The 18,126-nt window shown below is 31.9% G+C and overlaps 1 protein-coding gene and 1 long non-coding RNA gene across 2 annotated transcripts; both read left to right on the plus strand.

Moving 5' to 3' along the window:
* Window positions 1-2,470: 2,470 nt before the first annotated feature.
* LOC148617880 (uncharacterized) lies at window positions 2,471-3,758 on the plus strand. The gene is made up of 3 exons (XM_088581656.1): window positions 2,471-2,728; window positions 2,949-3,017; window positions 3,399-3,758. Exons 1-3 carry the CDS (start codon window positions 2,473-2,475, stop codon window positions 3,530-3,532), a joined length of 459 nt encoding a protein of 152 aa, XP_088437782.1. The 5' UTR covers window positions 2,471-2,472; the 3' UTR covers window positions 3,533-3,758.
* A 4,715-nt stretch (window positions 3,759-8,473) lies between these two features.
* LOC148617881 (uncharacterized) lies at window positions 8,474-11,311 on the plus strand. Its single transcript, XR_015922555.1, has 3 exons — window positions 8,474-8,614; window positions 9,955-10,008; window positions 10,805-11,311. It is a non-coding gene; the product is annotated as an uncharacterized LOC148617881 (long non-coding RNA).
* Window positions 11,312-18,126: the final 6,815 nt, after the last annotated feature.

Consider the following 18,126-nt stretch of genomic DNA (forward strand, 5'->3'; position numbering starts at 1 on the left):
CAAATGTATTACACCATGTTATAACATATGACCAAATAGCCAAATAGAATGCTTATTACAAAAAAGCAATATCACGAGGCAAAGACTGACACCAATTCTAAGAAAATTCCTATGCCATTGTCAAAGGAAAATTTTATTTTTATTTGTCATCTTCGGGCTTCACAAGTCGGTAACCGTACTTAAAATCAGTTAAGATCAATATCAGTTAACAATTTGTTTTCAAATTAGCTGCCAGTTTTATCTTGTTTAATACGACGGGTTTTGTTTTCGTTTAGAAAGATGTATTAAAATATCTACTACGGCCGTAAATAAGAGAACCTTTCCTTCCGGAATGTCGGTCTAGAATGGAAAGAAAGGCCCCATTTATATAAATGCACGATACAAACTGAGTGTGTGATACATCAAGATGGTTTCAGGGGGTTGCCCCTAGGGCTACCTTTTGTTTAAAATTCGACACAATTTAAGAAAAAAGACAGAAAAAATGAGTGGCAAATAATACAGCTGACGTTACGCACGCTATTGCGGCTGTATTGAAAAAAAAAACCACACAAATCTAAACTATAAATGACTATTGTAAACAATCAAAACTGTGATTATGTGTCAGCTGTATACTGTTGGAATCATGACAGATGATAAGTTCTAAATCTTTGTCACAAATGGTACTTCTAAGTCTTTATAATCAATTAAACTTTCCAAAAACCCGTAAAAACGTCAAAATTCCGTATGTCAGGTGTAACACAGTGTAGGTAAAAAAAAGCTAAAACAATGAATTGTGCTATTGCAGAGTGTACGAAATTCGCCAAATTGTGCATGGAAGAATAATTTTATATGTTCTTTTTGAGATAATTATCGAAATTGCGTTAGTTTTAGGCAAAATAATGTTCAATGCAAAAATAAAAGTGTTTGTAAACGGTCAGATTCTAAAAGTGTTCAGTAATCAAATTCTGTTATTAATGTAAGAACTTATTTATACAATATTCTTTTCCGACTAATATTTCCTAAAAATGTACATACTTTCAGCAATTCTATGTCGGCATTTTGATAAAATTTTCAGTACAAACAAAAAAGTTACGTCTTTTTCAAAATGTCTAGCGAAATGTGAGATGTCAATATTTTCCTGGTTTGTTGAGAAAATTTCATGCTCCAACGCAATTCTGCAATCAATTGGCTTCTTCTTCTATGAAATAATGATACTTTGTAATTGTACGAACATTTAGGAATGCACATATTTCATCTTTTATGGTTTAAACCGTTTAAAACGGATAAAATTCGAACAAAACAAAGGTCTAGCGATTTGTCTAACTTTCACCTTTTAAACGTTTGGAAGGTTTTCCGTCGATCGGGAAATGGGGAAATAAAACGGAAATAATTTCCGCTTTAGATAATAAAAACCAGACACTTATACTCGTCTCTGCAATTACAAGTATAAAACATTCAACTGAAAGAGACAAAAAAAAAATTGAACTCAAAGGGGTATAAAAAGACTAAAAGTATCTGTATTTGGTGTTATTAACGAACGAAAGAATAAACCAAAAAGAATAGAATAAATTCTTGTAGTTTATAGGAATTTGATCGGAGTGGAATGACTGAAACTCAAAATAGAGTTGACAGAACTTTAAAAGGGTATAGAAAAGCAGAAAGCTAACAGATAAAATGAGTGCAGAAAAGGGAGTCATAAACATTTTTTTTATTTTGGGAAACGCAAATGAGCAAATGAAATGAAAATCAATGAGCGGCTATTTAATGGGTGTTGATGAAAGCTCGATTTTCTGATGAATAGAAAGCTCTTTCTATCGAAATACTAAGTTGTGAAAGGTCCAAATTCTGCTATTGGTACATGTAACATAAAATCATACATGTATATCAAAATGCACATTTTAACTTATCACAGGAGAAAGTTGCTCTGTTCCCTTTCTAGACAGACAGAGTGTGTATATATGTTGCAGTGCATTCCATGCTGTGGTGCACATGCATGTGCAAAATTTGCAAAATTTAATGTAGTACTGATAATCAAATTAATTAATCTTTTCGATTTTTTAAGAAATGTTCCAAAGATGTTTTAATTGCTACCAATCAGAAATTATTGTATATTTTGCTTTACTGTACACGTGTTTCAATAAGCAAGCCAAGCAAGAAACGAAAAGTGTCGACAAACGTCGAATACTGACGTTACTGTAACAGCAATAGCGTGTGTAACGTCAGCTTGGAACCTATTTTCTGCCCGTTCTTGCCAATCACTTTGCACGAAATAAAAAACAAACAAAAAAAAAAAAAAAAAAGCAATAGGTGAGAGAGGGTTTTGAAACAGCGCTCCCTCCAGGGCCTTGCCTCCCTCTGGATCCGACATTAGGATTATGATGATTTTTCCATACAGTCTAAAATCATTGTGATGCAGAACGGCTCAGTACAACGTTACAATAGGTTGCTTTTGGTAACGTCGAGTTCGTCAGTGCATTCAGTCACAGTTCAGAGATGGGCGCGTTATGCAGTGGCGGTAGTAAAAGAGGTCAGAGAAGAGTAGGAATAGAGGATTCGTCGATGGAAGAAATGAGACCCTCCCGGGAAATCATAGAAGAGTTAAAAGAAGCTGGTATTATTCAAGCCGTTACCAAATCTGGAGGCTTGACTTTTAATATCCTTCCTGATAGTCAAATCACAGCCAAGAAACCAAGAAGACTACCAGCAATTCTCACTTGCGACAATCGAGTCCACCCAAGCAGTTCTCAAGGTAATTTATAAAGCAAACCAATCGACTCGTATAAGGACCGTATTGTTTTCGAACACGAAATGTATACTTAGAAATTATTATTGAGTTGAAGATCATTATAATAGAACAACAAGTAAACAATTTAGAAAACAAACAAACAAAATACTTTGTCATATGATTCACTTCGTACGTACTTAAAAATGTTACAAAATTTTGGATTAATTGATGTAAAATGTTTCAGTTTCAGGTAAAACTAAAGAGAAAACACTGAAAGCCGAGGAAAGAAGACAGAAAGTCATGGACGGGAAAGGTATGTTTATTGCATAGCAGGGACGGATCCAGTGTCGGTAGTTTAGGGGGAGGCGTGTAAATAAAATTGAATGTCTATAGAAGCGAGACAATTTGGGGTGTCGATTTCGTGAAAAATTATGATTTTATGCAAAAAAAAAGATTGTTTTTCGCACTTTTAGGGTGTACGTCCATTACGTCTTTTCCCGCCTGCATAGTTTAGCTTAAACATGTCTCATATTCCAGAGGATTATATTTTCAAACTTCTATCTCGAAAAGACATTGCATCGTACAATATCAATTGCTCAAACGAAAATTATAACTTTTTTTTCAAATGAATTATTTTTTTTTTTCTGCGTTTCAGTAAAAGTATATTAAAATTTATTATGGTGTTTCCATGCAGGAAAAATGGGGCGTGAGTTTCGCACCAGGAGGGAAGCTGTACTGCAAAGGAAAGAGGACTTATTAAAAGAAAAAATAAAAAGGACCGAAGCCAAACTGAAGAGAAAAACCGCTAACAAGCAAGTCAAAGATTAAAAAACCGCTAACAAGCAAGTCAAAGATTAAACAACCGCTAACAAGCAAGCCAAAGATTAAGCAGCGCGCCGCGGACGATGGAAAACTTTGTTTATTGCACACGACTACTAAACCAGTCTTGATTATACCAAACCCGAGAACACTTTTATTTACATTTCTTAGATTTACATTTCTATAGATTCTATTTTTCTTCTTGCTGGTTGTTTTAATAAATAAGAACAACACATGTGTACATCATCATTTTTTGTAGTTGCTTGTAATGAAGCTTATTATTCTGAGCCTTTTACGTAATATTAATAGAACATGTTAAATATCGCCATTTTGTAGTAACAAGGAACTGTTTCTAATTAAATTGTAACCACTTATGAGTACATGAGTAGAGACAACAACAAAATTGAAACAGCAAATCAAGAATCCACATATCATCCTGAACAAAATATGAAGCATATTAATACTAGCACAAAAATATTTAGATTTTTACTTCAACATACATTACGAATTAAAAACCAATTTACCAGGAGTCCAGGACTTTATATAGTGATATAAAGTTCCTGATCTTTACAAAATGTTGATAAAAAAGACCAGTATGGAACACTATGACAAATATACAAAAAATACACACTTAAATTTCTATTTTGATTTATCAGAAGGTGCGAACAGGGGCGGTTCCAATGTTACAGGTTAGGAGGCGTTAATATAATGCCAAAGCGTGGCAAACAATTTAAACTTTTGGGAGGAAGCATTTCTGTAAAATCAAGATTATCTGACACTCAAATTCAGTTAAAGTGCGCCAAAGCCAATTTTTGTAGTCACAAACTATTTTCAAAGACTAAAAGCTATATTTCCTGGTATAGTTTTGGGTAAATTACTATCAGGTTAATGCCAGATAGTAAAAACATAATTTACGGGGCATTGATTCGGTTCACTGAACAAAAACGATAAATATCTAAGACTCAATCGACAAAAACCCTATGTCACAAATTAGGGTTCCCCTAAAGAAATACATAGAAAAATATAAAATACTCCAAATGAAGAACGTCAATTAGTTTTCTATATAGAAAAATGGCTAGAAAACACAATTTTAACAGTTATTTTTACATTGAAAACGATTTAAAAAAATTGCACTAAATACGGATGTCCCATGAAACAAGGTGAATTACGTTACAATTTTCCAGAAGCTGTGCGCAAATGTAACTGATACATACGGTAAGTCTATGTGAGGAAACAACACCATAAAATGATTCACACGTAAGAGGGTAATGTTTTTATTGAAAAAATACATGATTTTTATCTTTTTTCCTGATTTGTATTTAATTGTAAATTACGTTACGGTGTATCATGCATCTGTTAATGGTGGTAGCAAACGTTACATATTGTTATCTATACACACATCAATGTCATAAATGATTTTCAGGTGCTATATATTTTTCACATTCTTGGTCACGCACAAATCCATGAATTACGTTACAGTGAATTACGTTACGGTAATTTCTTTTAAACGGATAAAAACACTGTTCTCGGAACAAATTAACTATAAACCATTTTCAATGACCTCGCCTATCATACGGATATTTTTAGAAGGGAAGTTGTGACATGGGAACAATTTTTAGGCGTTCCTGAGGTAAACATTCCCTCTAGTTATAAATTAAGCATTGGTATATATTACGGTGTAACGTAATTCACAACATTGTAACGTAATTCACCGGTTCAAAAATTTTTGATGACAGAAAATGGTTTTACATGACAATGTCGTGAGAAACATTGAAATAACGATAAACAAAGATAAGAATAACTTTCGAAAAACAAAAGCCATTCAAAAACTATTTAATTATTGCAAGAATTTAAGTAGCTGTCTTTGTAAGAATCATGCAAAATCTGAAAAATGTGATACACCCCAAAAAAGGCTACATATTTTTATTTTTGTAATTAAGTTGTTTTATGGGTCTATATTATGAAAAACTGCTCTTAGGCGATAATCAAAATTGAAAGTCCAATAGTTTCCATTGTGTTTGAGTGTCATTTACAGGGTTATCTTCCTTACCTTTGAATTCTACAGTGCATTCTATACAATTTTTATCTCCTATGAGCACGGGTTATATGAAAAACCAGTGTTAATTTCTGTTTACTAAAGCATTTTAAACAAGATATCAAAAATAAAAATATGTAGGCTTTCCAACCATGTATCACATCTTGCATGATTCTTAGCTGGAGTGCAACTTAAAAGTAATCACAAAAAAGATATGTGTGTTTTTTCGTGAAATGACATAGATAAATTAGTTTTTGTTTTTGTTTATTCAGATCAATTGAAAACAAGGAATATATATTGAACTCAAGCATCACTACAATATAATATTTGATAATGCACCTTTAAGGATATATCAACGATCAGTTTCAATTTCTCAGCTATATAGATGAAGTATTATCATTAAACAATCCTAGTTTCGGAGATTCGATACATCGCATCTTCCCCAAAGAACTTGAGATAAAGGATGCCACAGACAACGTGAAGTCAGCCTCATATCTTGACCTACACGTATAGATCGATGGTAAATTTGAACTATTGATCAAACTTTACGACAAACGTGATGACTTTTCATTCAGAATTGTCAACTTTCCTTTCATCTCTGGCAACATCCCTTCAGCCTGCGTATGGATTTTTCATGTCACAACTCATACGTTATGCCAGAGCTTGCCGTAACTACGTAAACTTTTTTTATCGCTATTTTGTTTAAAATCCCTTTGATCTTGCTATACGATGATTTTCAATCTCGCGCCAGTCGAGTGAGAATGAAAACTATCGCTAGTTTCCATGTCCTCGCGTGACATACAAGCAACAGTGTAGGAATATTTGACGACCCAAATAATTATCTCGTTTACTGTGTATGAAATAATGGCTAATTTGTGTCAATATTGTCTAGTCTACAATGGAAAATGATTAAATACAGTAGCTTACCCGATTTGAATGAATAAATCCCAAAATTATTCCACAAATTTTAAACGCGACCGTCATATTTAACCGATTTTTTTTTCAAATGATGTGTATCACAGCTGCACAACATACGTGACGTCACGTAGCAAGTCGTCGAAAAAGATTCCCGAAAGAAAATTTTTCAGCGCTCATAAAACTTACATATTTAGGTAAGGACTTCTGAAAATAAAAGAAAACTAATACCTTACAATTCAGCAAATAGCAAGATTGAAGTCATCACTACAGAAGTTTTATGGTCGTCATCATGAACTCGTGGATCGTTATGGTGTACATGTATCTATCTGCACCATGAAAACTGATTTGTTCAACGTATCATAGTTTTCCTTTCCTCTTTCGTCTACCCCGGATTTGAATTTATATGAGCAACTCTACGGATGTTTCTGGAAAAGCAGAGGACGCTTAAACTACCGGTGCACCCGGTCCATGCTCCCAGTTTTTAGTGGAGCCAGATTTGCTCATTATGTATTATCTTAGTTACTTCATGTTCTTTGTTGTGTATGTCTGTTTTCCGTGTCTGGTCTTTACCCCTGGATTACATTCTTTTAATTTCCGCTACAACCCAGGATCCCTTGATTACTTTTTCAAGTGACGTTACAATGTCAGCGAAAAGTTGTTTCTGTGAATTACGCTACATTTAATCTAGACATTATAATAATTTCTGGTAGAAGATTACCCAAACATCTTATGTTTTGGAAGTATACCAGAAATAAACAATTAATCGAACCAATTGTACATTTATCGTTTCATTATATGCCACTGAAGACTTCGATATTTCTTCATGTGGCGTGTATAAAATGAGTAACTTAACAGATATCATATATGTTTAACATATTACACTGTTATAAATGAATTACGTTGCAAAGTCGGTCATTCCAGTTAAGCTAATTTTAAACATTCCAGTTGGATTTGAATGCACAATTGTTTTCTATGTATCACCTTAAAGATGTATGAATGGAAATATGTTGCTAAATTGGCATTCATCTAGCTAATGTTTCCAAAGAATAATAATGATAACTTTTTTTTCAATTTCATTTTATTATATTATTTTTTTATTAGATGTTATAAAATATAGAGTATCTTAAAAAAGAAAACAAATTTTGAACAAATATTTGTTGGGTGTTGTTAATTTATTGTTGATCTATCGAATGATATTATTTGAAGCGCAGTTTTGAATAATTGTATGATGAAACTATTATTATTCAACATGGGTGTTCAGAAGTAACGTATTTCACTACCAAAATACAATGGGCATGTTCAAAATTTCGTACAGGACATTTATTGCAATTCAATTTTCGTTTTATTGAAATTATAGCATTTGAGTTGTTTTCAGTGTTCAAAATGTCAGTTCTGTTCCTATTGGGGCACTTCAACTGAATTTGAATGATATATGCATGTTTCCAATTTTAAGGGGGCGCCGGGCCGGTATGGTTTATGGTCCGATGTTTCAAAGTACATCCGTTCAAAAGGGCGACTAGCTGTTTTGTAATATTCTGTCCCTGTTCTGGTCCTTATGTTATCTTATTAATATCATAGAACTTTCAGTATACCGCAAAAGGGGAAAAAACTTGAGTATTATCTTTGAATTCAACAATACCATAGCCTTGTGGAATTTATTCCCCATTTATTGATATTAATAAATATTTATTAACATGTTAATAAATATTTATCAACATGTGTAAAAATGATTTATTGATATCAATAATTCATATATTGACATTAATAAATATGTAATAAGTACAACTGCTTGCCATACTAGTTAGTACGTGTACTAATTATACAATGCAGTGCGGATCCAGAAGTTTATAAATAAGAAAGAGTTTCGATCCAGCATATCATTCGCTCATTTCTACTTTAAAAAGTAAAAAAAATCAACAAAAATATTCATGAAGTCTGGAACCCTTCCCCTGGAAACCGTTTAGTACGATTTTTTTCGCACCGAAGGAGGATATACCTGAATAACTGTTCGGAATAGACTCTAAAAGGTATAATTTTTCTACATCCGGTTTTTTGAAAAGAGAAAGTAGAACAATAATCAGTCCATTTGATTTTTGTGTGTTTGTGTGTGTACAAAGCTACAGATGTTTGGAAAGATTGTAAGTTTTTCTGTATCAGCTGTTATAAAATTTTGTTTTATTGTGTTTTAAAGTTCAGCGGACAACAGGGAACTTACATGTTGCACACACAACTCGGGCACTTGTCTCAGAAAATATTCTCTAAATCATATATTCCTTACAAAGGTGTAGATTTTTTTTTTTGGTGTTTTTTTCAGAGACAAATGCCTGTAGATGTGCAGTACAAAATTTGCTGGGTACTACTCAAAAGATTGCCTGGCAAGCTTCATTGTATTTTCAGACTTAGTGCAATACAGCCATATTATAGAGGAATGGAATTACACCATTGCAGTAAATCAAGGAGCTAAATATAGGAGGATTTGCATCTCATAATTTATCACAATATCTGGCGTAGCGATATTTCGGTATACTTGCCACTGAAGAAAGAGTAACAATTTTAATTTAGGAGGGAATACCTTTCTCAAAGATTTTTTTTTTATATCAACAGCTGGTCAAATAAAAACGTTGATATCACGAGGGAGGGGGATCTACAGCTTTGAAACTCCTTATATACACCTTCAGACTATTTTTGTTCAATTTTGAATTTAATTTTATGATGAAAGTTCAGGTTTTGAAGGAGTTTGCGTTTTAAATGAGGAAGGAAACCGCCCTTGAAGGCGGGGCTATGCAGTCAGGAGTCAAAATTAAGGCATATAAAAACATTGATATCACAGAAGCAGGGATGGCTACAGCTATACAACTCCTTATATACAACCTCATATCATTTCTTGTCAATTTTAAACAGTTTTTTTATGACGATTGATCAGGTTTGGAAAAAAGGAATTTGAATTTTAAATGACGAGGGAAGACCGCCTTTGAAGGTGGGACCAGGTTGGAGAATTTGATAAGAGATTAAGGTTTCGAATTGAGGTATTGATCAAAACAAAACAATGAAAAAGCCTAAAAGCAACTTGAGGTGAGATATTTTAATTTTTTTTTCAAATGATATAGGTCAAAATACCTACATTGATCATCCACCATTAACGGCTCAGCATCAACGAAATGCATCATGGGGAAATCTCGCTGTATATCGGCCCACACAACATTGTTATTATCATACTTATAAACTTGCACGAGATTCCAATCCTTTCTATATATATATAAATCCTTGAGTTAATCAAAAACCAACATGGATGAGAAGTTTTTGAAAATAAAATTTGTCATGTGTAACCTACTGCCTGGTTTTGCATGGACACCCTCATAAATTGCATAGAATTAATATAAATAAATGTGGATAAAAAACTGTATTTAATATTGATTAAAACTAGATTGAAAGGTCATTTAGGTGTAGTGGTTCTAACTGTCTTTGTTGTCTTATTTAGGTTTCTTTCTTGATTGGTACTTATGCTGGAATATATTTTGACCAGCATTATCAGGTAGGTAAATGTAAAAATAAAATTCAATTTCATTAGTCATACACTCAATCTATATTTACATTCCCAAAGTGTTGGTTAGTTTGAATTATTTGAACACACGCTTGCACATGACATGGAGAAGATCCACTGCAATGGTCAGAAATTTTAACCATTGATACATGTGTTTCCTACTGTTTTAGGGAATGGGTCTGGCACCCTTGCAATTTGTAAAAAGCATAAAATTTGTGACCTTAGGAAATAATCTATATTTTATACAGTGTGTTATAAATATTTTCTAAGTTATTTTCTTGGTGGGGACCATTGTAGTTTCCATGGTATCTAAGTTCATGAGATTTGGTGCAGTAGTTTATACATCTCGATTTTAAAAATAAACAAATCTTGAAACAATGTTTTATAGATCACAATTGTGATTTTCACCCAGAAATTTGGGAAATTTGGAGCTTATTTCTCTATTGGAATTAGGCCCAAATTCAGCCCCAAAACAAGTTGGAAAATCACTATTAATCTAAAAAAGTATATGTGTTGTCAATGATATTTTTCCACTGTTGAATTAAATTTCATCTTCTTACTATTGAGTAATCGAGGGAACCAAGATTCCAGCAGAAATCAGAAGAATGTAATTCAGGGGTAAAGAACGCACAGGGAAAGCACACACAACATAGAACATAAAATAACCAAAATAATACAAAGCAACAAAAGTAAATGGGCAATTCGGACTCCACTAAAACTGGGAGCATGGACCAGGAATATTGAAAAAAAACAACAATTTATATTCACAATTTAACTTATTTTTCAGCTACCTCGAGTTGATGACCCTGCAGCAATGATGGCAAAAATCAAAGAGTTTGCTCAAAAATACGAAAAGGACAAATCCTCAAAACCATCTGATTGATGTTATTCATGAATAGACACCATGGACCATTTTATGTGTGATAGATGACATTCCTTCTCCATTCATAATGACATCATGTTTGAAATGAGACCATTTTTTAAGAGATGAAATTCTTTCATTGCTCATGAGCAGTAACAGCATAGTGACTTGTTTGATGGACAAATTTTGATATTTAATTTTGCAATTTCTGAAAAATATTCAACTGTGTGAGGTTGGATTATTGCAATCTAGACCTGCAAATCACATTTTTTTTCACAGAATATTTTCATAATAATATAAATCATATATAAAAATTTCCAGAACTGGTAATATTTTATGTTCCACATTGTATAAGAACATGAAAATGTTACTACAGTTCACAATGTTATGTAATTGTTGATTATTTTTAATTTAAAAATCAATCAATCAATGAGTTTCTTTAGTTCTTCATGCCTTACATGTGTGAACATGTGTATAACATATTACATTATTTGAATCTTATAAATTAGTACATCTAGGTTGAAAAAGACTTCCTGAAGGTCCAATATTCTTAGTTAAAATATACTGTGAAAGTTCTTTATTCGTTGGTACCATTTTTCGTGGTTTAAGTTAAAACATGTCAGTTTGTAGGTTATTGAATCAGATTTGACATCTCGATCATACAATTAAATGGCAATTTCCTTTTTGTTGGAAACCAAATTTCTTGGTTTACCAAAACCGCAAAATTTATACCCCACAAACAATAATGCTTCTACAGTAATCAAGTTTTTCTTAGCTTTTATAAAGTAGTTCCAGATTGTGATTTTAAGATGTCTGTATTGTGAGGTGTACAGGTATTTAGTATAAATGAAATTGAATAGGTCTTTACTTCCACTTTCAAGGAACTAAAAATTATTTCATGTATGTGGGTGAATATACACTTTTGACCCTTTTGCCTTTGAGAATTAATCCTCTTTAATAAAATTTCTCCATTTTATGGTCACACTTACTGTTTCCATGTTTGGTGAAAGCATTCATATCTAGGTTCGTTCTCTTTTTGAAAATACATATTTGTTTATCTTGTGAGGCTTCAACTTTTGTCTGCAGTGGGGAACATGATGCTGCATGTACCAACTGTGTTGGTAGTTTTTTTTAGGTACAAAGTCTACAATTGAATAGCAGAAAGTTTTCTTATGCAAGTAAGAACATGACCTTACATGTATTTTTGTGCTAGGAAAACCTATTCAACCAGGTAGATTATATTCTGGAATATAATGCAAAATTGCTTACAAGGTATATCCGTTCTTCCAGCAATCCCTTTTACATTTTACAGAGGATTTTTCAACAAAAAAAAATCTAGATTAAATATATATTTCAAACATGTTCTGAGGGTGTAAAAATTGGTATTGCAACCACAATTAATTAATTTGGGCCCCCTGTCTTAAGTAAAGCCATACAATCCATTGGTAATGGTGACAAATTTCTGTCACGGAATGAAAGACGAGGTAATTTCAATATACCACACACTAGTATGACATACATGTACCATGTAATAACTATTACTGTCAAAGCACTTGTGGATATCAATTTTTGTTAACTGCTGACAAATCATTAATTCATGGTTTGACAGTTGATACAGTACAATTAAAAGGAAAATATATATTTCAATGGGAACTTAATTTCATGGTATTAGTAAACCACAAAATAAACGAAAATTAGTACCCAAGGAATATCAGTACTTCCACAGTATTCAGGTAAAAGCTGATTTAAAAAAAGGATGCTGAGTTCCCCTACCCCCCTCCCAAATCAAACATGATCCTCCTCACTGTGAAAGTAAATCTAAAGTTGATGCTAATTTGAGACATCAGACTGCAAGTAAGCAGAAGATATCTAAAATCTAAATAAAGAGACTCAAGGAAATAAATTCATCATTTTATTTTATACTCCAATTTATGCTCCTTTTAAATTTTTTTAATGAAATTGACAAATTGTTTCTGCATTAATTTAGTACAAAAGGTTCTTTAAAAAATATTGCACAAAAAATATAATTAAATCACAAGGACATGCATCATTATTTTACACAACCCCTCCCCCAACAGAGTTACTTCCCATGTGCAAGAGTTATCTTTCTGTTATAACAGATAATCTGCATTGCACTCATGTAATATGAGTGCAAAGTTCATATAAAAAAAGGCTTTAAACTATCTACAACTTGATTATTTATAGACCACAGGTTATATACCATTTACAATTGGAAAAATAAAATAAAAAAATGGTAGATTCTATGTGTTTCAGATTAAAGTGCATCATCATTGAAACTTGTATATTTATTTATATTGACTTGAAAATAGTTTTGTTCTTCTAAATACATGTACATGTAGTTGATTTTTTACCTTAAAAAAACCAATATATTCTTTTTAAATGTTATTAACTTTTGCACATGGGCAATTACTCATTTACATATATATCACAAAAAAGTAGTACTTTACAATATTACAGTTGTTTGATCATAAACAATGACTAGTTGAAAAAAATCATCCACTTATAAATGTCTTTAAAACTAACCTATCAACTGAAGTTGGTATAATGTTGGAGGGGTTAAACTGTAAGGCACAGCCCATTTTCCTTTCAAAGGGGGGAGGCTGGGAATTTTATGTTTTGCGAGAAAATATACTTTTTCAGCAGCAGCCGGATTTTATTTTTTAAGACATTTTTTCCAAAAACTCCCAGGCCCCTAGCCACCCCCACCAATATTAAAATGGTTAATGCCTTATGAAGCAAAGGGGAGATAATTAATTTTTGTTTTCTAATTGAACAATCCCTACATGCTTGACAGCACCAAAGAAATGAAGGTATTATGAAAACATGTACTGGTACATAAAACATTTGTTCACAAAGAGTTCAAGGGCAAAACAGCAATGAACTGAATTCACTGAAATTGAGTTCCCTTTTTTTACAGCATGCCAGCTCGAGAGAAAAACAAATCTTGTGTATATGATCAACAATAATCCTTCAACATTTATGGTTTTAAAATTCTGAATTCATTGGTGTTATTCATTTTTTTTTTTTTAAAATCAAACAGGAAGTTATACTATCACTTATATTTTGTTTCATTTCATTACCACAGGGTATTCCATGATTAAAAATATCTCCACAGTATTTTCATATAAAAACTTAATGTTTCAGAACAAGAAAATATTGCCAAGTCAAAACCAAATCTGAGAATAAGAGTGATGCCCCTGCTTCAAATATAGTACCCATCAGTTTCAGTATAAGCACTTTTTAAATCTTTCCTTAAGTTAAGGTAAACAATCAAGTTCACTATTTGGTAAAAGACTAAATTTCAATCAAGCTAAACTTTGACAGTTCCAAAATGTTCATGAAGTTTAATGAGTGAGTAAGGCCTATATTCACTGATATATTTCTGAGAATAATTGAAACAAAAATGTTTACCGTCCATAATTGGAACAAAAAGTATCTGTGAGAAAAAATAAGCTCAACAGTAATGCTTTTTGGTACAGGATCACAGATATCCACTAAAATATTGCACCATTTCAATTTTATAAATACAAGGCTGGAGAAAATGTTTCGATGTTAATATAAATTTTTGGCATTGTTTCTGAATGATATGTCAGAATGTTAATAAAGGCAATGCAAAGTATGGCACCCCCATGACATGTAAAAAGTTTCATGATATAACCCTGACCTTTGACCTTAAATAATATTAATAGACTTGAATACTTGCAAAATTTTTTTTTTTTTGGTATTATTAATATGTACTTAATAAAAAAAAATATGTACTTAATAAAAAAAACCCATTAAATATGAAGAATAATGATTCCATAGTGTTAACATGAGATTTGTGGACAAACAGCAGTGATAGCACTCTGTTACACCGGGGAACAATTGAGGAAAGTGAAAGGCAAAAACATTTTGGATGTAAACAGTGAAAAATTAAGATTTCACACAATAGAAAATAATTTTTTTTTATTTTTTAACTTGCTAATATTGTTAGAGACTTCTTGCACTCGTAATTTCATTACTTCACGTTTGCATATGATTTGCATAATTATATACTACTATTGTGAGTCAGAGAGAATTAATGACAGTGAGGGCTTGAATTATTTCAGTTAAAGCAACCCAAAGTTGCTGAAAATTTGACAGAAACTTGTGGAATGAAAACATTACCCATACTTCCTGGTAAGCAGTTGTTTTGATCGAAAAAATATTTGGATTATCACAGTAACAAAAGAGTAATCATATCAAGGGAACCAAGATTCTAGCGGAAGTCACCTAATTATAGAGCATATAGCATTTGTGCCATTTCGGATGTTGAAAGCTAGCCAAAATCAGTGGCACAGAATATTTGCCAATTAGTGACTTTGAAGATTTCAGCCTTTGAATATTTTGAGGGGGAGGGCAGTGCTCAGTGCACACCAGCCTTATCCTGTGCCTGTGCTACACCTTCAAAATAAAGGACTGCTATCCCTAGTGCAATATAATGGTTACTTGTAGCAACACTACATTTACCTCTTTTAAAAATATGTATCATTCTAAACCTAACATGAGTATGAGGTTTGAAGCTAAAATAAAGTCCTATTACTCAAAAAAGAAGTTAAGTGAAAGTCTTTGTAAGAATCAGGCAGAAGATGAAACATGGTAAGAAAAAACTCATCATTTTGATAGTGTAATTTCACTATTTGCATTATCAGAATCAAGGAAAACAGACAAGATTTCCCATATCATGCTGGACCATTGAGTTACAATTTCATTGAAATGCAATGAAAATGTACATTTCAAGGGCAGATAACTCTGTCAAAAACCTCATTTTTCTAAGATTCTATTGAAAAAGTTCTGAGCAAATCCAAAGATACAGATATCAAATAATGGTCTTTTCAAATAGAGAAAGCATCCTTGAGTGATATTTTTATTGTCAAATTGGTGGGGTTTTGACATGCATATTTCTGATTTTTCCCATTTTGCCTGATTCTTACAAACACTTACACATAAACATCAAAGAAGAAAAGGTATCAGACAGGCACACAGAAATGGGTCAGGGAAGTAAAAATAGCCTTTAAATTGGCTTATAATTAAAATATGCAATTAATAAACAAAACAAAAAAAAATTAAAACAATTATTTACAGTATCTAGATCCTGTACGCTGGATTATTTAAAAAAAAAAAAAAAAAGGACAATTATTTTGCTATCCTATTTCGCCCCTTTCAGCTATCATCCCTTTTTTTAATAATTTTAAAAACACAAGAAAAATGTGTCTTACAAATATAACAAATCAAAAATGGAGCTGACATCGATAAAAAAAATATACAATAATAATTCGGCAAAACTTCTCTAAAATTGGTGTATGATTTATTGAGTTATTGTGGAAGTCTGAACAACAGATAGACAATATATGATATGTCCAATCTAGAAAGATGGAAGTTTCAAAAATAGAAAAAAAATGTTGTCATTTAGGAAAAAAAGGAGATCCCGTGCTTTAACAAAACTACATAGAGATTGGACATGTTGACAACAAGAGACGAGATCATGAAGATCTATGCATTGTCATTGTCACTGAGTTAATCCATTACAAAGACACTAATTCACTGTAAAGTTTACAACAACAAAAGATGATAGAAAATGACAAAATGATTCAACATCACAAATAGAATAAATAATGATCAGTTTATGTATTTGATTATATATATAAAAAAAAACACCTGTACTCATAAAACACACATCATACCTCATCATTTTCCTTATGCATCATGTATAAGAAAATCCCAATCCTCAAGTCTAGTTTCAACATACAATAACTCCATCACACTGTCTGTAACTCAAGTCATATACAGTAATACAAAGTCAATTCAAAAATAACAAAATTCAGTACATAGTGAAATTCTTTTACACATCAACTATTTTTTTCACTTCATTTTTATCAAATTCTTTGTTTTATTTTCATATCTGACAAGTAGTTTTATTATTCAACAAGTATTATCATAATAAAAAGATAGCCAACTCAGTAAAATATTATCCTTTTTACTTAAAATTTTCTTCATTGCATGATAAAATAATATCACATAAGACCCAATATCAATTTTGATAGTTTTTTTAATGACACTAAGTTATCTGCATTTGGCAAATTGAGAAAAAAAAACTGGTGTTTCAGTAGAAGGTCTTAAGGAGGTAGACCTAATGTAAGGGACATAACTCTTGAAATCAGTGATATGTATGTATCATATTCAATTAGCCTCTCAAGCTTTTGTTTGAAGCAGAATGAAACCAATCCAAGTTAATTAGATGCTTACATAAGAAGGATTTAAAATGCTGCATATAAACATTCCAATGATTTTTAAGAGTTGTGTCCCTTACCCTAGGTCTACTTCCTTAAAGTGTAAAGCTAAATTATATCCACTGTGTGAAAAAAAAAATGGATGTGGTAATTGTGAATTATGCTAATGCAAGCAATAAAACATCACATTTTTTAATACTTTACGAACAACCACTTATTGTACAATATTAGCATTAACATCTTGACTATGGAATACCATGTAAAAATGAAAATATGAGATAAACATGTTCACAAACCATCTGACTATCGATAATGGAGAAATGGCTACATTTTTAATGTATACAAATGATATCTTTATATAAATATATATTTGCCTTTTTAAAATATAAGCACTTGGCATGAATGAAAAATATAAACATCAAGTGCACTTTTAGAAGTCAAGCAGAAATCAGATTGTAAGAGAATTCATAAATTGCAAAAATTGAAGTATTTCAAAAGATTTTAAGATTATAGTCATTTCAGAATTTAAAAGTGAAAAGCAGAAAATATTGTTACATCAAAATTTTCAATTTAATGGAGACGGAACTCCATCATGCTGGGACGGATGTCAACTTTATGGTTAAAAAATAATCTCATTCAAGGAAATTTTAAGACCAACTAAAGAAATTTCTTGGTTTTCAAGCCTTTGTCAATTTTGTGAATGCATCATTTCATGTTTTCACCATTGTAATGAAAATGGAGCATCAAAGACCTCCAATATATATTTTTATCATACTTTCCATTGATCTATTTTCAAGTTTTCATCTGGAAACTGTTAGGGGACAGACGTACATGTAACTTTTTGAAGGTAACCACAAAATGCCTCACCATTTGATGTGGTCTGAGAACCAAGAAATTAATCTAAAGGAGGTGGGAAGTGTAGACCTAGGGTAAGGGACATAACTCTTGAAATCAGTGACAAGTTTGTATCATATTAAA

This window comes from Perna viridis, chromosome 5 (genome assembly GCF_037379345.1).
Source record: "Perna viridis isolate PV_CMFRI_1.1 ecotype Kerala chromosome 5, ASM3737934v1, whole genome shotgun sequence".
Lineage (NCBI taxonomy): Eukaryota > Metazoa > Mollusca > Bivalvia > Mytilida > Mytilidae > Perna > Perna viridis.

Bases quoted from the DNA above. Each gene is read 5' to 3' on its own strand.
- LOC148617880 (XM_088581656.1), top strand. From the start codon at position 2,473: ATGGGCGCGTTATGCAGTGGCGGTAGTAAAAGAGGTCAGAGAAGAGTA. The intron at 2,729-2,948 runs GTAATTTATAAA...AAAATGTTTCAG, and splicing joins CCACCCAAGCAGTTCTCAAG to TTTCAGGTAAAACTAAAGAG. The intron at 3,018-3,398 runs GTATGTTTATTG...GTTTCCATGCAG, and splicing joins GAAAGTCATGGACGGGAAAG to GAAAAATGGGGCGTGAGTTT.